The 24126-nt window shown below is 41.3% G+C and overlaps 1 protein-coding gene across 3 annotated transcripts in view; it reads right to left on the reverse strand.

The window, feature by feature from the left end:
- Positions 1-24126, reverse strand: part of LOC121941893 (src substrate protein p85-like) — a 36150-nt gene that overhangs the window by 8210 nt on the left and 3814 nt on the right. For 2 of the 3 annotated variants that reach the window (XM_042484876.1, XM_042484868.1), the window contains exons 4-10: positions 23973-24102; positions 16619-16729; positions 14520-14574; positions 11511-11621; positions 10627-10737; positions 6419-6529; positions 3214-3324 (exon numbers count right to left, since the gene is read on the reverse strand). In XM_042484876.1, the coding sequence (XP_042340810.1) occupies positions 3214-3324; positions 6419-6529; positions 10627-10737; positions 11511-11621; positions 14520-14574; positions 16619-16729; positions 23973-24102 (740 nt within the window). The remainder of the gene's footprint in view (positions 1-3213; positions 3325-6418; positions 6530-10626; positions 10738-11510; positions 11622-14519; positions 14575-16618; positions 16730-23972; positions 24103-24126) is intronic. The other variant, XM_042484884.1, reaches the window with a different exon arrangement.

Here is a 24126-nt window from a genome sequence, read left to right on the forward strand (position 1 = left end):
TGATGAGCTCATGCAAACCTGTAGAGGAGAAACAAACTAAACAAAAAACTATATGCAGACAGTGACGGCAGCAGAACAGATAGAAGTATCTCAATATATGCCAGACAGTTGGGGTCAAGCAGCCATCTTTGCTCAGTCTCTGCAGTAAAGATCAGCCACGTCTGTGTGTGATCGCAGCAGGAGGATGTGATAAAATGCACTGTGCCCGGAAGACATCATGCACAACATAAATGCAGAAGTAAAACCAAACAGCGTCATGGCAGAAACAGCAGGGTTGTGATCAAGGAGCATCACTGTGCCACTACACACCACCTTAATAAGAATGGAAAATCTCTCATAATGTTGTCATTTCTACTGCAAAATATGAGAATATGTGATGTGCTATAACCAGGGTGTCTACAGGTATCAGACACATCAATCAAATGCTTTTTAAGGCCTTTTCCAGATAATTTGAACCAAATTTAAGAACAAATTTTGGACTAATCATCTTCTTTTTCTTTTTTACCTTTATACTTACCTGCATTGCAGGTAATTATAAAGGTAAACAGTACAGTACAGTACAGTACAGTGCAGCGGAAGGTTTACGTGTGAATAATGTGAGTGAGTTAGGATAATCTACATTTTGCCAACAATAAACTGTAGTTAGCATGAAACTCTGTCCTGCTTGCTTAGCAGTGTCATCCTATGTGTACATATGTCATTACCGCTTATAGTAAATCTGTGTATTCTTTTCCAGTCTTTAAATTGCATGTCCTGCCCTGTTTGATTAATTTATTTTTTTTTATTATTATTTTGCTTTATTTTGTCTCACTTTGTTTCTCTTTCTCTTGCCGTGTGTTTAAAGAAGTCTTTTTTACCGTATGCCCTATTTCTTTGTTCCTTTGCCTTGTTGTTTTTTAGGAAGCCTTTTGCAACACTTTGGCAAAAGGACTACAGATTAAAATTAGCCTCCCAACTAATTCTGGCATTTTTATACCTTGTGTGTTTATTGATTTACACTGTCTCTTTTTAATAAACGAGGCCTAACAAGAAAATGCAAGTCAAGTAAAAGGACACTGTTAGGTTCAGTGGTAGGTTTGAAGATTTGAAAAATCAGAAATGTGGACTTAAACACCCAATGGCTTGACTTATTTTGACAAAGACCAAAACATTAAAGATGGATAAATGAAATAAGATAAAGTGTTTGTGGCAACTGAGACCTCACAAATTTATATTTAACATTATGTAATGACTTTTATGGATTAAAATTTCTAAAATTGAATTGAAGACATATTAAGACTTTTAGGACCTGCAGACACCCTTTATGATGCTGAAAATCATGATAAGGGTATTAGGTGCAATAAATTAACAGATATCCTGCAGCTTCAGTGTACTGCTTTAATCAGCAAAATTGCTTGCTGAATAAAAAAAAGGAAAATTATTGCCAACATTCTTCTATTGAATTCTTCTCTTCTTCTCATGAGCAAAAAAGATGCCAATATCAAAAATAAAGTTACATCGTTTAAAGTGCAGCTTTCCACTCTCTTTCACCTTACGCAAAAAATCTCTGAGTGCAATATCAAAGCTTTTCAAGATGTTTTTACTGCGGAAGTTGACATTGTGTTGTCGGTAAGAAAATCTGTAAATTGTACAGCCCTAATAGAAAAGTATGGCTCAAGCCACGAAAAGATCTCTACATCATCAAACTTTTGTCCTTGTTTTGTAGAATTCTTTTTGTTATTATTATTAATATTATGTGCATACTGATTAACATCACCTGGGCCAAAATGAAGGCTGTCTGTAGCAGGGAATGCTCTGCACAAACTAGCACCATAATTTCAAAAATAAATAAATAAAGCAATGGAAAAAAAAGTCTAGGACTTGGGGAAATTAGCGACACCTGAGCAGCACAGACCAGACACTGTATGGTAAGAGTTTAGACAAAGAAGATTTCTTTCAGATGAAAGGGTCAGTTCACCCAAATAACAAAAGATTCACATTTTCCCACTCAGTGACATGTCTATAACAGTGGCCCCCACCTGGTCCAGCCACGGGCTCCAGCTGTCTTTGGTCATTAGTTCGAGGTCTGCACAGTTTAATATGCTCAGCGTCATACCTGCATTTGGCCATGTCATCCATGTCATCAGGCTAGTTTGTGGTCTCTGTTAAGTAGCTGTCTGTTGTTCCCTCACACTTGACACTTTTGCAAGCCACTTGTGTCCATTTTGAGTGGACCCACAAGTGGATCTGCTCTTGGTGCCTGTCCATGGGCATCCCCCTCACTCTCCATTTAATGCATGTGTAGAAGCTCTGTTTGTGTATGTCCAGCTTGTATGAACGTAACACGTTAATAGCTACAGAGTGGAAAAAAAGCAATTTCCCCACAGGAATAATAAAATGGCTTCTTCTTTTAAATCTTTTTTGCCTGCCACTGAAACATTTTACTTTATAAAAAATAAATAAAAACACAAATAAATAAAATAAAACATTTTCTAATTAAATTTAATAAAATAAAATATAGTACTATACTACACTACACTACACTACATTACATGATGTATTTTACATAATTTATGTTTAAGGCTCAAAGCGCTCTGGAAAAGAGAAATGAGCTAAATTAAACCCTATGATTCCCTGATAACCAGCCAGCTGTGTGTGATGTAGCTGATGAAAAACATGATCAAAAACTTTATAGACCACAGCTTACAGATTCTATTTTATTTTCTAATATTGGGACCATTAGGTCTGTGAATAAATGTGATGACCTCAGAGATTGTTTTGGAGAGACACTTTGGTTTGTGAAATACAAATGTGGGCATTCATTTCCATTGTATGGGTGTTACGGTAGAAGTCTCAGCAGCAAACAAATATCTGCACTGCTCGAAGCCTCCAGATGTCAGTGAGAAAACATGTTCTGTGTAATTTAGGTGGACTGAACCTTTACTGAGCTACTTTGTTCACATTACTCGGTTGGTGCTGCAGAGGTGGGAGGCTGTGTTACAGTGAGGGGTGGGGGTTGTTCTGCCAGAAGGGATGTGTCTGTAAGGAAAGGAAGGCGTGTCCGTCATTTAACAGAAAACAGCTGTTACTGAGGATGACAGGACGGTGCCAAAGAAACAGGAGTAAGCTAGGAGGGAGTACTGTTCGGACAAAGGATGGGCGATAATAAAAAGGGATTTTGAAATGGGAGGTGGGGTTGTGGGTGGGGGTGGGGTAGTCCGGGAGTATCTGTGCCTGTCTGGGACTCGTGCTTAGCCAGGCTCTCCTTGTGCTCATAGCCCAGAGCACACTGGTCCTGCTTCTCCACCTCTACCCCATACCGCCCTCCAAACCCCCGCTTATAGTCTGCAACATAACACACACACACACACACACACACACACACACACACACACACACATATGGACAGACAGACACACATTACAAACACACATATATACATATAAAAAGACAAGCATACAGAGACAGTGACACAGCGGACAGGCCTTTCAGGATCAGAAACACTTACTGACATGAAGGAGACATCTAAAGTCTTTTTTCTTTTTCACATAATGTTGTGATTAATATACATATACACATAATGTGTGAGCTGTGATTAAAAGGATAAAACCTTTCTGCTCTGGTCAGCTGGTCTTTCAGGAAGTCACTCCCTCTCTATGCACAAGAGGAATCTTTCTTTCTTCTGTACCTGGTCTCCATTTTAGGCTCATTTCTTCACCTGCTTGCTCTCAGGAGAGAACTGTGCTGGTGACATTTAGTGATTGGCTGCCGTTCTGAAGATATGTGGGCTTTCAAAATGAGGTCAGCCGACACTGTCTACACGTTAAAAATGTCAAGTTGTATATAGTTTTAGAGCAATTCTAAATTTAAGAGCAGGACGAGAGGCTGTACAGTAAATACACATCACGTTAGGCTAGAAAGAGCTCTAGATTCATTTTTGATGAACTAGAATCTAAACTTAATGTGATTAAGATGTAGACCTCCAAATTTTAACCCTTTTACATCTGAGCAAATAAGTTACAATTAAGTTAAACAAAGTAGCTACTGTCACATAATAACACTGAATACACTGCTGTTGTAATAACATTTAATGAAATATTGTTATAAAGAAGTTAAAGTACTTTTATAATAACATTGTTAAAAAGTATATTTATGATTAAATAAATCAAAGCTGGACCCATGGTGCTTTTATTTTGAAGGACCTGGCGTTTCTCAGGCTGGAAGCGTTGATGTTTTTGCTGAAGACCTAAAGCTTCCGGTCAACAGTTGGATGTTAGCAGAAAGTTAAACAGATACCACAGCACCTTTAACTGTGATGATTCATTCACTGTTATGGGCAACAAACTAACAGCTCTCAAGTCCATTATTAATAGTATTTGCAAATTGCAGTAGTGCTCCATGGTTGCTAAATGTAAAATAGTCATGGTCTGGAGCTCTGCAAAAGCCCTGCTGTGTGTGTGTGTCTGTGAAGAGAGAGAGAGCCATAGGAGAGAGTGAGAGAACTGAAACGTGGTGGGTTATAAAAACCACATAATGTGACGTTAGTGATATAGTTATTTTATGTATCGCACATGGAACAAGCCACAATACTTCAAGTATGTTCACCACATCACCCTGAGAGTAAAATCTCAGGGAAATGCTGCGGTGCTCCCAATACAAGTTAAAGGACTCATAAAAAAAATCATAAATGACAGCCAACTGTTTCAATGGTAACAGGTTTACAACCATATTTGTTTCCTTCTTGCTACTGATGTTGATGCCTTTTTCATGTTGTAAATTATATTGTGGTTGAATATTTAAATTATGACAGCTGTTGAGGATGAAAGTGACAGTATCAGTTATTTAATACATTTGGCCAGTTCAATTGTAAATTAGCTATTTTACTCCTGTTGTCTATTTAAGATTTCTTAAATGTAGCCGTTTAAACATGCTCTGCATTAAGATAAAAGCTACGTGTTCCCATTTAAGACAGCTGGGCTCATCCTTTGTGTGTAACACGTGGTCTGAGGTGATTTGTTTGTAGAAAATATTGAACGATCCTGGATTTGTGTTTAAAAGGTCTATACGCCCTGTTTGAACACAGATTAATGCGTATGCTGTGGAGAAGCTTGTTTAGAGACTGGTCGAGTACCACGTGGCCCTGACATTATTACCAACTGCTTTAAATGACATCATAAGTTATAAAGACCGACATGCAAATACAAATCTGAGCTGTGGTTTCACTTCCTCAATCAGAGGCTTTTTTTCTTAACCTGCAGATTAAGGAAGTTGTCAACCTTTGAAAGACCGCATCTAAAGCCACAATAAAACCACAACAGAGCTGCAGTGCAGGGCTGAGTGCTGAACATGTGTGCTGAACTCAGAGCAGACGAATTGTAAAGGCTGGGGGCTGGTGGATATTCTCTCCGTTTAAACATTGAGCAAGAGTCAAATGGGAGGTGTGATGTGCAACAATTCAAACAAGAGAAACTTGTGGCTATTATTTATGATAGATTCTAACATCCAGCAGCCACATACATTTCTCGGTAAATCTGATATATTTACAATGAACTTATTTATCAATTTAAACGCTGACAAGCTTCAGCTAAAGATAATAAGTGTTAAACTGGCATAAATTCCTTCCGCATATATGAAGATTAAAGGGATAGCTCAGGCTTTTTTGCACTGTATGGGTACTTATCAACACAACTCCAGTTTGGAGAAGCAGGCTGGAGGGAGTCAGCGATAAAATATCATTTAGCCACCTAAAATAGTCCTACCAAAAAAAAATCAAGATTCCATTTGGAAAAACAGTGATTTAACATCACTGAACACAAGAGGGACTGGTCTGCTGCTGCCTTGAACTCTTGTTTTGTTTGCGTTACTGTGTGATTTTGGTGTTTTTATGGGTTAGTTCAGATTCACCAAAGTTACACAATAACACAAACTAACTAACAGATGGAAGCAGCAGTAGACCAGCAACTGTTGTGATCAGCGAGCTAAAATGATTTTGTCAGTGGAGTCTGGTGGCTTTGATGAGAACGTAGATGGGGAACTGAAATCATCAATGGCTTCCCCGTTGTTATACAGGCTTACTGAAAGAGAAGTAAAAAAGACAAAATACTCTAAATATAGCATACACTTACACTGATATTGATTTTTTTAGGAGGGTCTTATTATTAGTCAGCTAAAATAAGTTTTGTTGCTCACCCCTCCACAGCAGCACATTCCTAAGCTTAAAGACAGAACATCAGCTTAGGCTCATGACTGATTTGGCATTTTAAGTCTGATAAATGGGGGCATTTCTGGTAGATTTAAACGGTAAGGACATTATATTTATTTGGGTATGGGCATCCTATAAGCAAAACCACAGATAGAAATAAAATCCCTACAGCTGTATTATCTTTTTGATACATTGAACGTCTCTTAAAACTTTTAGAAACCAAATCACAGCCAATACCTTTCTGGGACTCATGAAGCTGTAGTTTCTCCTGGTGGTCCCATCCCAGTGCTGACTTATCCTGTCTGTCCGTCTGCACACCAAACTTGCCCCCAAAGCCCTTCACATAGTCTGCAGAAACACAACACAGACAGAAGCACACATTAACACCCTAACATGTTTCTGACACCAAATGTCTTCATCTGGTTTAAGAAGGTGAAGTACAGGTGCATGATATGGATACAATCACAGTTCCACTATTGTTATACTGCATCACAGATATACACTGTTATATATTAAATTTCCTTCTACTGACAATCTGGTTTTAGATAAGAGAAGCTGACAGGAGAGTTTGCTCCTGGCTAGATCATATATTTAGATACTTGCTATACAAAGCCAATTTATCACACAGATACAAACATAAAGGCAAATATGCCATATTTAATAACATAACATTGTCTATAATCATCTATTAACCCCAGATATTAATAATTCCTTTAAAACTGGGGCCAATTGGCCTGTTTCTCTCAAAAACATGGAAAGTAGGTAATGGGTGTCTTTAGGAGAAATGACACAAATTTGCAAGAAATAAAAAAAGTAAAAGTACAAGAAAATTAACTGAAAATCAGCACAAAAAAAGGAAAAGATAAAAGAACACTACCGACAACAAAACTGCTTGAAAATGATAATACATTTGTAAAAAAATAAAAATATATAATTATGTTATTAGAAATATAGCTCTATGGGCTTTTTAAAAAATAATTTTCTATATCTACTTGCACTTTGCAGGAAATTTCTTGCCAAGTTGCTCATTGCCTTTTTTCCTGTTTGTGATACAACTCGCACCAATTTGTTCAGAGTTCCACTTTCAGAGGTTTAAATAATTGTGAAAGGGCATCTGAATGCGGGACAAGAAAAGTGATGTCGCTCCGGGTTTCAGAGGGCTAGCTACTACACTTCTAGTAGCTCATCTGTAGGAAGCGCTCTAATATTTTGCAGGTTTACAGCAGATTTACACATCACTGAATTTCATGTTTTCACAATGCAGTGTGTCATCTGTAAAGGGGGAATCTTCACTAATATCTCTATAATGTAAAGCGGGTGATGTCAATTAGGATGAAGATTTTTAAAATAAAAAATTTATTAAAAACTTATTTCATTGTACAAGTGAATCTAGTTTGTCACAGTGGAGCAGCTGGGTGATGTAAATATTTAAAAACACAATCATTAATCCATGTGTGCAATATTAAGACTTGTAAATAGATATCAGCCTTTTGCACAAGCCATTTTAAAAGTGTTGCATTGAAATGGCTAGCCCTGTTATCAGAGCATGTGACCCAGTTATCACAGCTGCCACCACATAGCCAAACCGAGGAAGCAAATACAGCCCGATGCATTGTGGGAAATTCTTGAGGTCATCAACACTTTAACATTAGCCCCTATCTACTACGTTGCCGTTGGCCAGTCAGGCAGTAAAGTCTGCACAGGTTTGTCAAACAAGAAATTACATGTAAAGCTGCTCCACTGTGCAGCAGCTGAGTCCAGATGAGTCAGGACAAACATGAGAGGGACTCCTCCAGGCCCTCTGGACAAATGACCTACTGGTAACACATCAGCAGCAGAGTGTTCACTCATTGAAACATGTCTTGTTATGTCAGCTATTTCTTTTTTATAAAGTCTTAAACCTGTGTCAATGTTCTTGTTATAGTTTAGTTTTTCATCATTCTGTTTCAGTGATTCAGTTATCAGATTATGTTGAACATTTCAATCAATTTATTCTGGCTGATCACTTCACTTCTTTGTCCCAAGCCTTGATGTTGTCATTGTTAACTTTAACTTATATTAAGTAAGTTACTCGGAGTCTTCCTCACTGCGCTCATTTAGTGGCGTTTTACACAGCAACGGTTCTTGCATGGAACGTTAAGCTTTTGTTGCAGTTTGGCCTTTCATTCACACTACAATGGCGATCTTGGGTCCTGAAAATGAAACCTGGGTTCCAGAGTGTAATCTTATGAAGACATCATCCCTTCTGTCACTGTGTAAACTGGCAATGCACGGATCCTGTTACAACAGTGACGTCACATCCATATGGTGTTCTTCTATGGTGTGTCATTACAAAGTTAGACCTCCAGCTGCTGTCCTGTCATGCATACTACAACCTTTTTTGGTTGTTTTGGATCTATTTACACAAGGATCATTATCATAATGGTATTATATGAACGCAGGTATCTTTAAAAACGCAAAGTTAAGACTTCCATATTCAGAAGGGCCATTCTCTTCTAAACATGACTTTTTTGCTGATGATGTAGTCCTGATATGACGAGTGCAGCACGGGAAAAACAAAATTGCTGAATTGAGAAAAAAGTGCTGTTGAAGTATACATGCAATTCAGTTATTCAAAGCACTACACTCTTGGCACAGACTGAGCAGCAGAACACCGGGTGCAGTGAAAGTGAAACTTCCTTAAACTGGGTCTAAAAGTTTGCTTTCACTCGCTTTGCACTTTGCTTCTCCTCTCATCAACTGATCTGAACATACAGTGCTGTGAAAAAGTATTTGCCCCCTTCCTGATTTCTTACTTTTTTGCATGTGTGTCACACTCAGCTGTTTCAGATCATCAAACAAATTTAAATATTAAACAAAGACAACCCAAGTAAACATAAAATGCAGTTTTTCTGTGATGATTTTATTTGTTAAGAGAAAAATACTATCCAAACCTACATGATCCTGTGTGGAAAAAGTAATTGCCCCCTTGTTAAATGATGAGGTAATTGTGTTTAATCATATTATTGTGGAAAGCTGAGATTAATTTTATAGCCACACCCAGGCCTGATTGCTGCCAGACCTTTCAAATCAAGAGATCACTTAAATAGAACCTGTCTGACAGGGTGAAGTCGGCCATATTGAACCCAAGACATCATGCCGCGATCCAAAGAAATTCAGGAGCAGATCAGAAGAAAAGTAATTGACATGTCTCAGTCTGGAAAAGGTTACAAAGCCATTTCTAAATCTTAGGGACTCCAGCGAACCACAGTGAGAGCCATTATTCACAAATGGAGAAAGCATGAAACAGTGGTGAATCTTCCCAGGAGTGGTGGGCCTACAAAAATTACCCCAAGAGCACAGCGACGACTGATCCAAGAGGTCACAAAGGAACCCAGAACAACACCTAAACAATTGCAGGCCTCACTTGCCTCAGTAATGGTCAGTGTTCATGACTCAACATAATTAAGAGACTAGGCAAAAATGGCATGCATGGCAGAGTTCCAAGGCGAAAGCCAATGCTGACAAAACAGAGCATAAAGGCTCGTCTAACTTTTGCCAAAAAACATCTTGATGATCCCCAAAGCTGTTGGGAAAATATTATGTGGACTGATAAAACAAAAGTTGAACTTTTTGGAAGGAGTGCATCCCGTTACATCTGGTGTAAAATGAACACAGCATTTGATAAAAAGAACATCATGCCAGCAGTGAAACATGGTGGTGGGGGTAGTGTGATGGTTTGGGGCTGCTTTGCTGCTTCAGGACCTGGACGACTTGCTTTGATTTAAGGAACCATGAACTCTGCTCTCTACCAACAAATCCTGAAGGAGAATGTCCGGCCATCAGTTCGTGACCTGAAGCTGAAGCGCACTTGGGTTCTGCAGCAGGACAATGATCCAAAGCACACCAGCAAGTCCACTTCTGAATGGCTTAAAAAAACCAAAATGAGGGTTTTGGAGTGGTCTAGTCAAAGTCCAGACCTGAACCCAATTGAGATGCTGTGGCCTGACCTTAAAAAGGCGGTTCATGCTTGGAAACCCTCCAATGTGGCTGATTTAAAACAATTCTGCAAAGAAGAGTGGGCCAAAATTCCTCCACAGCGATGTGAAAGACTCATTGCCAGTTATCGCAAACGCTCGACTGCAGTTGTTGCTGCTAAGGGTGGTTCAATCAGTTATTAGGTGTAGGGGGCAATTACTTTTTCACATGGGCCATGTAGGTTCAGATGGCTTTCTTTCCCTTAATAAATAAAATCGGCACTTAAAACTGCATTTTGTGAGTTATCTTACAAACTTATATTTAAGTTTGCTTGATCTGAAATGGCTAAGAGTGACAAAGGTGCAAAGAAGTAAGAAATCAGTAAGGGGGCAAATACTTTTTCACAGCACTGTAACTGAAAGTATTTGTCATTTCATGACCAATATGTTTATCCTATTAAGTGATCTTGTGACTGTGAAGATACCGACCTTTCTGGGACTCGTGCCTCTCCGTTTTGCCCTCGTACTCAAAGCCCACGGCACTCTTGTCCACCTTGTCGGTTTCCACACCAAACTTGCCGCCAAAGCCTTTGGCATAATCTGCCAGTGGCCAGAGCAGGAGAAGGGGAGGTGGGGAGAAAAAAAATCCAAAGTTAAGACAGGAAGTGTAGCAGAGTTAAGTCTTCCACCCCTTAATGTTCCTCTCCCCATACAACTGCACTGTCAACAGAAAATTAGTACACCTTATCTAAGTCTGAGCATATTTCAGAGATGTATATCTGGCATTTCAAGAAGAAAGAGTGAGCTGGTAGAAAACCAATACCTTTGCAATAAAGGACATGCTTAAAAATGATAGCATATTAAAATATCCCACTCCCCCAGAAAACCAGCTGGGTGATGTTCAAGCCACAGACCAGCAACAGACTGGAGTACGCTGGCGGGTCTGTGCCAATCACCTGAAATCTGAGACCAGGAGGGAGGAACACATGACAGGAGACAACTTTCAGAAAGGAAATGGCCACCTACGTACAAAAAGACTCCCAATTACTTTAAGTCCTCCGAGGCAGATGCACCGAGGGCAATATCTTATAAACAGACACTGACGAACACAAACATCACACCACACAGGCAACTAAGAGAAAACAAAGCCAGTGTTTGCAACATTATACGAGTAAGCAAAGGCTGAGGAATGCAGGAAGAGGAAGAAATGCAAAATAACACAATTTGTCAGGACCTGCGTGGAGCTGCGCTCACTGAGTCAGACCAAGTTGTTTGTGTGAGTGTGCAGATGTTAGTGTGTATACATTATTCACATTTTCTCCATTTCTCTCCACGTTAATGGAAATGCCGCATGGCAAGAAATCTAGACAAACCTTTCTGGGATTCGTGTTTCTCAGTTTTGCCCTGGTAATCGAAGCCCAATGCGCTCTGGTCAACACGATCTTTCTGCACGCCGTATCGCCCCCCAAACCCAGTGGAGTAGTCTACACAGCAAAGCAGGGGGGGGCAAGGGTCAAAGGTCAGGGTGAAGCAGTGTGGAAGCATTGATCTCAAAGCAGCCCAATTCCAAATTCTCCATTGATATATTTTGTCAGTGGCCAGAGCTGAGACAGAATCAAACACGTGAGGGACAGCTCACCCCAGAATCAAAAACACATAGTTTCCCTCTCCCCTGTGGTGCTGTTCATCAGTCCTGACTGTTTTGATGTGAGAGGCTGAGTGCTGGAGATATTAGCCATAGAAATGCCAGTCTCCTCTTGAATTTAATGGAACTGGATGGCACTCTGCTCCTCTGCTCAAACTTAGTCTGGGTAATACAGTATATCTATTATATGTATAATGTGATATGAGACTAGACATTGCCTAAGATCTTGGATAACGTAATATAAAAGTGTTACCTGGTTTTAATTGTTGCATTACAGTTAAGTGATGTAACTCTTGATTTGCCAGATTGTTTAAGCTGCACTCTTGTTTATCTTTGCCAATTTACTGATTATATCCACATTACTGGTGATCGTTTATCAAAATCTTTGTTTTCCTCAGTATAGCCCAACTATAGCTCAGAACACCAAATAAAAATCTGAAAAACTCAACAGCAATGTCTCTTTCAAGAAATCATTACCCGGCTACTCAAGATAATCCACAGACCTTGTGAGCAGTTTCACCCAGGTAAGAGCTATTTATTTTCTGCCAAACAACACCTGCCAACCCTATCACGGCACAGAAGGAAGCCTGCATCTACTGCTAGCTCACCTAGCACCACTGTGCTAGCTAACATTACAGCTCAGCTGGGGACTCTACCATTGATGTTTACAAGTCGCGCTGTCACAAGAACAAGGGTTGGTGGGTGTAGTTTAACCTTGAGTAACCCGATCATGATTTCTAGTTCGAGACATTGCTGTTGAGTTTTTCAAATTTATTCTTTTGGTGCCACCACAAGCCAGGTGCCATCTAGTTCCATTATATTGGAGGAGTGGCAGACATCTCTACAGCTGATATCTCCAACATTCTGCAAGTCATACAAAAACTTTCTAGATTGATAAACAGCACTACGGGTAAGAGGAGAAATACATCTTTTGATTTTGGAGTGAACTATTCATTTAAGACATATTTATTGTTGTCATTATCTCACAATCATGTCATGCAGTTTTTAAACCCACTTTCTTTTAAGATATACACTTAAGTGTGTGTTGTGACAACAGGAGCATATCTGCACTGTTGTTCAACAGTGACACTACTGAGGAACCATTGGAATTGGGCAAATGTTCTGCACCTCCGTGCAGAAGATGAACGCAACACAAAAGTGATGACAGTATGGGGCCATGGGAATGCAGCCTCAAAATACTACAAGCTAAGAAGCCTGAGTGGACTCCCAGAGCACCGGGCTCACTCTTCATACTGTACACAGTGCAGTGCACAAGTATTACAAGTACTTTTGTTTTGGCTTTATTCCAAAACTCAAATTCAATCCATTCATTCAATTCATTCAAGCTCAAATAGTACTGTGATTTTTTGGTGGGATTTCTGACAATTAAGTTATGCAATGTGCTGCTGTGGAGGGGTAAGCAACAAAACTTATTTCAGCCACCTAAAATAAGTCCAACCCAAACAAATCATATCACTTCAAGTGTGCACTATATTGAGCATAATAACACCATTATACCTTTCCGTCAGACAGCCCGTTCCAACAAGGAAGCCGCTAACAACTTGAATTACCCATGTATGCTGCACTGCAAAAACTGCCGATCTAACCAAGTGTAATAATCTTATATTTAGATTACAAAATCTAGTTAGTCTTGTTTTAAGTATAAATGGATTATCTAGTGCACACAGTTTTACTGGTTTTAAGACATCTTAACAAGCAAAATTTGCTTACTGCACTGGCAGCCAAATTTGCTTCTTTTAAGTGCAAGTATGCTTAAATCTAGGGTGTTTGGCCTTAAATTTGACAGGCCATTTTTGCAGTGTGTCATCAAAGCCACCAGACTCCACTGCCAAAAACAGTCATTTTAGTTGCTGATCACAATAGCAACCGTTCTACTGCTGCTTCCATCAGTTCGTTAGTGTTATTGTGTAACTTTGGTGAATCTCAACAAACCCTTTTAAGCACCAAAATCACACCGTAACACAAACAAAATAACAGTTCAAGGCAGCAGCAGACCAGCAGCTCCTGTGTTCAGTGATGTTAAATCACTGTTTCTCTAAATGGAATCTGGCTTTGAAGAGAGCGACACAACGGCATCATTTTCCCAGCCTGCTTGCTATCTACTGTAGGTAATGAACTGTGTATGAATAAGTACCCCATACAACTCTACTTCAAAGATTTAAACTATCCCTTTAAAGCTGAATGTTTGCACTTAAACTTGCTTTACTTCAAATTTTAATGTGCTTTAGCAACAAAAATTTTCAAAAGTTTCACGTCATTCACCAACTGTAGCGTAACTTAAAACTTGCCAGAAAAACAAATAGAAAAACAACAGCTTAACCAGCCAACAGCATCACCACATTTCCAAACATGGCCTGTGTGTACAGTAGGATCCTGGCAGAGCAGAGATCAGGCAGCTTGTGATCAGCACAACAGCAGTGCACGTGGTACAGTTGGCAAACAGCCACAGGCTCATCAAACTGTCTGTGGCTGGAAATTGTGTCTCCCGTAGGCTATATGGAGAGCTTATGCTTTTGGTTAAATCTGACTGGCTCATAAGAAAAGGGTAGAGATAGACAGCGATTGCATTAAGTTATTACCAGGTCCACTGAATAAATAAGTTAGTTCCATGCCCCTAATACAGCTGCATTTTATTGGGATTTATTCAGAGAAATCCATCAAACTATACTACAAGTAATCTGAGGCAGACATGTAAAAAGACGAGTTGGGACATCACCTTTCTGCGAAGCATGTTTCTCCGTCTTCCCAGCATATTCAAACCCAACAGCTGACTGGAAGAAGAGAGGAAGAAGAGAGGAAGAAGCAGCACAGTCATTCTACTGGTGACTTACCCCTCGTACCCCACGTATGTGATAGTTTCCACTAGGGGTGGGCGATATGGCAAAATTATCATATCACGATTTTTTTAAGGCAAAATCACGATCACAATTTTATCACAAGTCTTTCTTATTTTGGATTTTAAGATTATTGTGCATGTTATTGAACATTACAACCAAGTTAATTTCCCAATTTTAAAAATATAGTCCTAAAATAAAAAAGAATAGCAGAACAACGGGGGCAATCAGCTGTTTGATCGGTTGTCAAATAATCAGCTGTATCCTACAGTAGGTCCTTCACTGCGCTACATAATTGTTAAACAATTCTGCTGTCAGTGTTTTGGCGTGAGATTTGCTTTGGTGCCATGAGAGTGTGAAACTGACAGTGAAAGCATGTGTCACACGCCAGGAGCGTGAGAGTTGGCAACCCTGAAATATGTTAAAATGCAAACAACACATTTATAACGTTAGACAGTCACACAGTGGAGGGGAGCTGCTTTCTCTGATCATTAACACATCCTCCCTCTGCAGCTCCACTCAGACCCGAGGATGAACATTCCTGTGTGACTGGCGGAGACTGCACTGCCTGCCGCCTCCCCAGAGACAAACCGCATTCTGAGGTCCAGTCAAAATGTTTGGATGCGTCGCGTGGATGAGCATTGAACTACAACAGATAGAATGTGCACTGTAGCACATATAACGATCTCTCCGTGATAGCAGATCGTGGACACATTTTAATTCTTCACGATCTAATATCGTCATATCGCACACCCCTAGCTTTATCCCAATCACATAGTTATAGACTGCAATTAGACTCACAAGTTCAGTTTGACGTGTAATTAAACAATAACAGATAAAATACAACAGTTTTTATATTTGACCCATGTCAGAATTAACTATACTTTCAGCCAGGCGTTCATTAGCAATTGGTGCTAGAATGGATGGTCCGGAGGGACAGAGGAGGGACACGTTATTATGGATCTGTTGTCCATCAGGTCATAGTGAAAAGTGTTTAGAGAGCAGGGCCACAAAATAAAAAGAAAGGACCAAATTTCCAGCTCCACATAAAGAGGTGTTTGGATACTGCGCAGTGAGTAGCAGGTGAACAAAAAAGTTAATTTTCAACCCTGGATGATACTGCTGTCAATTAATATGTTTTCTGGATAATCCCATTTTAAGGTTTAATTAGTGGTTCACATGCCAGATTACAACATCTATTGTACATCCGTTTGACCTTGGAGAGTGATCCCTCCACAATCGCTCTTCCTGAGGTTTCTTCCATTTTTCCCCCTGTTAAACGGTCCTTTCCTCATCTGCTGTAAAGGTCAAGGAATGGTTCACCCAAAAATGCTGCATGATAGAAAGAGGGAAGTTTCCAGGTAGCATGTAAACACTGACGCGCAGACACTGCAAGCTCTTGTTGGTCTCATGCATATGTGAAAGCAGCTTCCACACTAGCAGCTACAGGCTACAACAAGGCTAAAAACATGATGTTTTCAAAACAACTTGGCACGTCGGGGCTTCAGGACACTTGGATTACTTCGGACAAGCAGTATGGAGACATTTTGTGGTTTTGTATTTATTTGGTTTATGTATTTTTTTAACGTTTGAATCCTGGTCACCATTTACTTTAATGCCTTTTCCCTAGGACCCACCTGCTGTGTTTTGTGGACTATAAAACTTCCCCAGACCTTCCATCGGCACAAAGGTGAGTACATAATGACAGAATTTCTATCCCTTTGAAGGACAGAGAGATATCTGATATTGTAAAGCCCTCTGAGGGAAATTGGGATTTTTGGTATTGGGCTTTAAAAACAAAACTGAATTGAGTTGAAATTAATTAAATTACGTTGATTACAAACATTTTCTAGAATTGTCTCAACAGGTGTGAGTCGTCTCCTTCAGAGGCAGCCAGACATTTTACACATCGACAAAGAATCATATTCGAAATTATGGACATGTTGTCAGCACTGGTGATTGGTAAGCTACAGGAAATAACCTGGTCAACGCGGTCAGCTTGCACTCCAAACTTTCCCCCAAATCCCATGGCAGTATCCGTCTGGGAGCAATGCTTGGACAGCTTGCTCTGGTAGTCATGACCCACAGCAGACTGTGAAGAAACACAGAAAAAGACCAAACATAAAAAAGGGCAATAAGGGAACATTTGAGGAGGTTAGGGACACAAAATGAGCAAAGGCGCTGAAAACACAGCCAGCAGTTTGAAGTGGTGACATCTGACTCATCACAGATGCACACAGTGTGGTGTAAACAGTGCTCAGTCATCACATTCACGCTGCAATGACCACACAGGCCAGAGAGAGGAAGGTGTGGACGGATGGCGTTGCTTGCCAGGAGAGATTATCGAGTGTGAAATGGCCACAACTGACTCACTCTGTTACACACAAACACACACACTGAGGTGAACATTAGAGAAACTACTGCGCAAGCTTACAGAACTGTGAAATGGAGTTTGTCAAATTTTCTAAGTGCCCACTTTGAGAACATAAAAAGCTACAAAACAATACAAACCGGGATCTAGCAAGCTGGTTCATATTTAGCTGCAGCTGCAGGAAAAGCTACAACTACAGCAAAACCAGTTTCACCACTCAAAGGAAAATGGTGAAAGTAATGCAACCAGCAGCATAAGAGAAGAATTTATCTTTCTAGCTTTTTTCAATTCACACTGTACACACGCAAGGTGTTAAGAATGAAGTGAAAAGGAGGCACGTTGGGGCCAATATGATTGTAGGGATTGACCTGTGGTCGTGTTGGTGTCAGCCACTCATCTGTAGTGATGAACCGCTACACACTTTGAAACCAGAGACTCCAAGTCTTTGACCACATTTCTGTTTCAGTCTTACACTACACTGAGGATAATAACAATAACCTGTAGAGACATGACAAACAGATTTCCTGCTTGACAAGGACATCAAAATACAATGAAATGTTTATCATTATGAAGCTCAGGCTGGTGGGGAAAAGACAAGACTGAGTGTGTTAACTTTTACAATAGAAGCATGTAACTCCACTGAAGATGAGGATAGTTTACAGTAATTGCAATATACAAATACAATTTAAGGATACCAGGTTCCCTCTTCAAACAGATTTCACAAAAAAATCTAATTCTCTATCCAAAATTTCACATGCATTCATTTATTTGTGGCAGACCGCCATGACGAAAACATTTGCCACCACAAATAGATTTCCTATTTTGGAGTTGGAGCTTTCATTAGGAGTGCTACTGTAATATGTGAATATACCATATGGTTATGCATTGCACCACACTCTTGTAGTGCAGAATACACCGTGGGCAAAGACTGAGCAGCAGAACACCAGGCTCAGTGAAAGTGAAACCTAACCATTCATTCTGCTGGGTCTACTAGTTTGCATTCACTCACAAACAGCTACTCCTCTCATCCATCGATCTGATCAGCTGTAAATGGATTGACAGATCAATCATGCACCCTGCAAGTCACAAACTGCTGCTGAGGAAAAAAAGAGGTCATGGAGAGCTCTGCCTGCTGCATTCACATGCCTGCTAAAACCTCTGAATTTAGAGAGGAGACACAGAATGATACAAAATGACACACCATAAAAAAAGGGAAAAAGTTTGCTGTCAGCCCCCCGCTCCCCGTTATTCTATGGGAAACACTGAATATTAAGTTTTAATGTTCATTGTTGAACTTGGAAACAGAAACACAAAACATTCAATCCTCAAAGGCCATCTGGGAGCAGACTGAGATCCTCTGCTGACTAACAGTCCAGAACAGTTATTAACTGGACCTTTGGGTGAGGGCAAAACGTGTGTGAAAGCAAAACCAACCTGTCCGGTCCAGCTTCGTCCTAATAGAACAGTGAACCCCAAAATGTGGTGTGCCACCTAGTGGGTATGCAAGAGCCTTGCTGAAAGACCTGACTGGTCCAAGTCAGAGTAAAAGTCAAGTTAAACCAAAAAAAAAATGCGATTTAATTGCATTTTATAATAGACAATTATTGCATAAAACCCCATTACAATTGCATAAAAAATGGTTCTTAGTAATTCAATTATTTTATAAATAAAACCTGTGCATAGCTACATGGTAAGACGTGACATGATGTCAAATGCCATGCTGTCACATAAGCTTAACACAGTCGGATTCTGACTTTTCAGTTGGTAATTAGCGAAATGAGTGGAATTTTGGGATGGCTACATGGTCCAAAAAATTGCCCAGAGGCAAGTGACAGCACTGGCGCTGACAATCCAGAGTCAGAGGAACATTTCAAAGGTGAAGAGGAGTCAGAGTCAAATGACCACTTCTAGCACCACTTACAGCAAGAAAATGAAATGCCTTTATCCTGCTAGGCACCTCAATCTGGGGATTTACCATCAGAGTGACAGATGACCCCTCTGTGTTGTGGCAAAGTTCTGAGCAATGACTACATGAAGCTGTCTCATTTGCCATGCAAATTGCTCATGAAAACGCTCACCTGAAGGACTCTTGGATTTTTTTTTTTTGAGAAAATTAAATGGATCAAGACTATGAAAGACGACCATCGAGAGCTGTGCAACTCCTATGTCAAAACCTCAAGACTGTGCCAATCCAAACAGGCTCATCCATCTCACCAAATTGGTAAGTGTATTATTTTAGAGAAGTAAAAGTCATGACACTGCACTAATTCCCTCTATACATATGAAGGCACAATTTCCCTAACTAAGTGCTGTAGCGCAATCACTGGTATACCATTGATGTGTGAGGTAAATTTGGTGCACCATATACACCATATAAAAATTGAGTTATTGAATATTTTCGCTCTATGGTGTTGAAATTTGTAGACGGTCCTTAAGCACTCGTCTCACCGCTTGCTGCACATTAAGACCAATGTAAATTGTCCTGCTTGGAGGACAACTATTTTATATGAAAATGAGGGTGTAGCTCGTTTTCAGTCCAACTGCGTTTTCCTTTTGCATTTGTTTTTGTATGTTCAGTGCGTTTCTCTATATGTAACTCATTTCTGTTTATGCAGCGCGTTTCTATATATGCAACTTGTTTCTGTTTATGCAGCATATTTTTAGCCTTGTCGGACACCATAGACTTGCGCCCCTGGTACTCCAACAGAGCAATAGGGAGAATGGTAGTTTGTGGGGCCCATGCACACCGCTGACAAAAGCTTGGATCAAGGGCTGACTTTCAATAGATCGCAGCGAGACAGCTGCTCTGCTACATACGAAACCCTGACCCAGAATCAGGTTGTCTGCAAGTGATTTAGCATCAGGTTTTCCACAAACATGAGATGCAAGATAGAAGAGTGGCAACCATGATCTGTCCGCACCTCAGCCTTGTCACGAACGACAGATCACAAAGATTCGTAATACTGCTGATCTTCGGTTGGCCCCAGATGACTGACCAAGGTCTGTTATCCAAGGCCAATGCCAGATCCGCAGTACTATGGTATCATTACGTCTAGGCGGGATTCTGACTTAGAGGCGTTCAGACATAATCCCACAGATGGTAACTTCGCACCACTGGCTCTTCAGCCAAGCACATACACCAAATGTCTGAACCTGCGGTTCCTCTCGTACTGAGCAGGATTACTATTGCAACAACACATCATCAGTAGGGTAAAACTAACCTGTCTCACGACGGTCTAAACATAGCTCACATTCCCTATTAGTGGGTGAACAATCCATTGCTTGGTGAATTCTGCTTCACAATGATACGAAGAGCCAACATCGAAGGATGAAACAGTTATGCTGCTATGAACGCTCAGCCGCAACTATCCAGTTTATCCCTGGGGCAACTTTTCTGACACTTCTTGCTTAAAACCCCAAAAGTCAGAAGGATCGTGAGGCCCTGGTTTCACGGTCTGTATTCATACTGAAAATAAAGATCAAGCAAACTTTTGCCCTTCTGCTCCACGGGAGGTTTCTGTCCTCCCTGAGATAGCCTTAGAGCACCTGCATTACCGTTTGTTAGGTGTAACCCCCCAGTCAAATTCCCAACCTATCACTGTCCCTTGAGTGTGTCAAACCCGGCGGGGCCTCTCTCGGGGCGAACCCATTCCAGGGCGCTCTGCCCTTCACAAAGAGAAGAGAACTTTCCCAGGGCTCCCGCCAGCTTCTCTGAGATCATCTGCATTATCACACTGGATGCATCACAGTGCCTATCTCTGCCACTCCAGATTCAGGGATCTGAACCTGACTTTCTTTTGATCGGCCAGGGGGTGACACGGGCCATCAGCCCACCCTACAAACGGCGTTCGCCTGTCTCTTAGGACTGACTAAGAGACTGGCCGTAACCTTGGCTGTGCCTGACCATGGTGACAGCTGCTGATGCTGTGACCCTGCCTTTGGTTGTGCTCGTGCTGTGGCTGTACTGATACTGTACCCCCCACTCACCCTGATCGTGGTCTGGTCCTGGTTGCGCTGATGCTGTGATCTTGCCTTTGGACACCTCCCTATCAATATACGCATGAGACTCTTATCATCACCCTTAACATCATCATAGAGTGTAATTAATAATTTCACACCTATCGTTATTGTAATATGACATGCATCTGTTTCTATTATTGCTGTGCCTCTCTCCCCCTCTCTCCCCTCTCTCTTTCCTTTTTGCCATGATTGTATTTCATTTGTTATTTACGACATCTATTGCACGTCTGTCAGTCCTGGAAGAGGGATCCCTCATCATCCTCTACCGCTCTTCCTGAGGTTTCTTCCTTTTTCTTCCCCGTTACAGGGGTTCTTTTTCGGGAGTTTTTCCTTGGGTGATGTGAGGGTCTCAGGGCAGAGGGATGTCGTACACTGTAAAGCCCTCTGAGGCAAACAATGTTTTGTGATAATGGGCTCTATAAATAAAATTGACTTGACTTGACTGACCCATGTTCAACGGCTGTTGACACGGTGTGAACAGCCGTTGAACATGGGTGTCTATATTAATTATTATTAACCAACCAACCAACCCGGCATTTGATTCATACCCAGGTCAGATAGTCGATTTGCACATCTGAATTGTTACGGGCCTCCACTAGAGTTTCCTCTAGTTTTGCCCTGCCCTGGCATTGTTAACTATCTTTTCAGTCCTATACATTGCACTCATGCTTCATCTCCTCAACGGTGTGGCTGAGATGGGCCAGTGGTACACCCGACCCCCGGGGGCAGGATCCACCTCAGCTGGTACAAGATGGCCCTTACTTTTATTGCACCACAGGGTGTCACCCTCTGACTCGTGCATGCTTTAGGCTCCTTGATTGATGTTTCAAGACAGGTCGGGTGGGTTGCCAACATCGCCGCTTACCCCTGGCACCTTTTAGATGGCCCGCACTCCGCCCTGGTAACGGGATGCGGTTGGGGTGCACTGAGGACAGACTGTTCCAGCCTACATTTGCATTGGGAGCAGGGGGCCATGTTCCTCCCTGCAGGGAGAGAGGGCACAATGAGTGCTCCCCTGGGGAGGGTTAAGATCCCAGCGCAGGGCGCTGTAAAGCTTGTAGCCAGAGTCTCGAGCCACTTTCATCCCAAGCCAACCAGGAGCCAGTTACACGGCATTGCCCTAGAGGAAATTTACCTTGTGAAGTTAAGGCCAGCACCATGGAAAGGTCCCAAAAGGGTATTCTCCCACACCAAGTGACCGTCCCCAACCCACCAACTTTCATGTCCCCTTGAACTCTCTCTCTTGAGCTTCTTTTCAACTTTCCCTTAAGGTAAATGTCAACTATTGGCCTTGTGCCGGTATTTAGCCTTAGATGGAGTTTACCATCCGCTTTTGGTTGCATTCCCAAACAAACCAACTCTGAAGACACTGGCCCCTAGCACGATGAGGGCCTTTACAGGCCTCACACCATCCACAGGCTGATCCTTGATCAAAAGGACTCATGCCCTCAAGCAACACCAGTCAAGTGGTCTACCATATGCCACATCTCCCCATTCTGCCCATCCGACAGGGATTCGATGCAGGGCTCTTCCCGCCTCACTCGCTGCTACTGAGGGAATCCTGGTTTATTTTTTTTCCTACACTAAATAATATGCTTATATTAGGCGGGTTGTCTCATCTGAGCTGAGGTCATCGTCCAATAGGTGTGGATGTGGCATCTGTTGAAGGCAGCAGGGGGCCACTTCAACCATGGGAAACTCATGACCTCTCAATGTGCCGACGATTACCCCGCAATAGCAAAGGAGGGCCCACTAGACACCCCCAGCCCCTTCTGCCTCCCCTCTTACCTCCACAGGAGCAACGTATGTTTAACACGGGAAGCACGGAGACTTAGAGTCCATCAGCAGCCACGGCCACACATGCAGATCTAACGGGGCACGCCCCGGCTCCAGGGGGCTGGAGAAGGAGGGTAAGAGGGGGATAGCGCAGACAGGATAGAAGATGGGCCGAAAGGCCCCTGCACCACAACGGGGATCCCGCCAACTGGTCTGCACTTATGGGGACGAAGGCAACGGGAGTGCCAGCTTCAAATAGATGTCACAATTTTACAACAGTGGGACTTAAAGGTTATCAATAAATAAGGAAAATATAGATGCAATTTAAGCGTTTTCTGCTTGTTTTTTTTTTTTTTTGCTTAGTCGAGAGTCAAGATGTGTTTGAATCCTAAAAATAATAATTTTACTGAATTCCTCAGGTCAGAATTTTATGGAAAATGTGTGTATTTGTCTGCATTTGCATTTTCATTTTTTTCTTTTTCAGGATCGGGTTCGGGAAAGGTGTAATAAAGGGTTAAAAATAAACCCCATGGGACATTATTTTACCTTGGGACCTGGCAGAATCTTAAAATAGACAGTTCAAAGATTAAGAAAAACAGGTGACAAAAAAAAATCCACCCTATGCATGTGGACCTATTTCTCCATCTCGACTTATGTGTGACAGAGACCTCAGGAGCAGCTGCACAGAGCAGCAGAGACGTGCGCCCCTAAAAATGCTGCAGACTCTCAACAGAGTTTAATAAATGGCTATTTAGGCACAAACATTTATCCACCAGTGTAGCGGATAAACCTCAGAGATTAACTGGTAATTGGAGCTCGAGGGGTGTAAATTTCGAACCCCGCTGGCAGTTTCTACCATAATTACAAAGCAAGGTAATCTCACACGGTTATCATGATAATTAAAATTGAATGATATTTCTAATCATCTGGGAATTTTACCACAGTTAACATTGTAACCAGTTACCGTTGCATCCCTAAATTAATTTTATTATTATCATTATCATAGGCGAGGTGGCTCTTTCATTATTGCCTTGTTGATGTCTGTAGTGAGAGGTGGTACTTGTGACATTTGGTTTGGCACATAGTGGTACAGTGGTACAAGTTCTGAAAAGTTTGGAAATGTCTGTAATAGCATATCTGTGAGCTCAAGTCTTGTGGTCCCTCTTACCTTGTCCATTCGGTCCTGCTGCACTCCAAATTTTCCTCCATATCCATGTGAGGCCTTGGGCATGGTGTCCAACTCCCTCTGCTTCAAGCTGGTATGCTCCGTCGACACGGTCATACGCAGCTGGCATATACTATGCAGAGGAAACGAAAAAGTC

This window comes from Plectropomus leopardus, chromosome 1 (assembly GCF_008729295.1).
Source record: "Plectropomus leopardus isolate mb chromosome 1, YSFRI_Pleo_2.0, whole genome shotgun sequence".
In the NCBI taxonomy this organism is placed as follows: Eukaryota; Metazoa; Chordata; class Actinopteri; order Perciformes; family Serranidae; genus Plectropomus; species Plectropomus leopardus.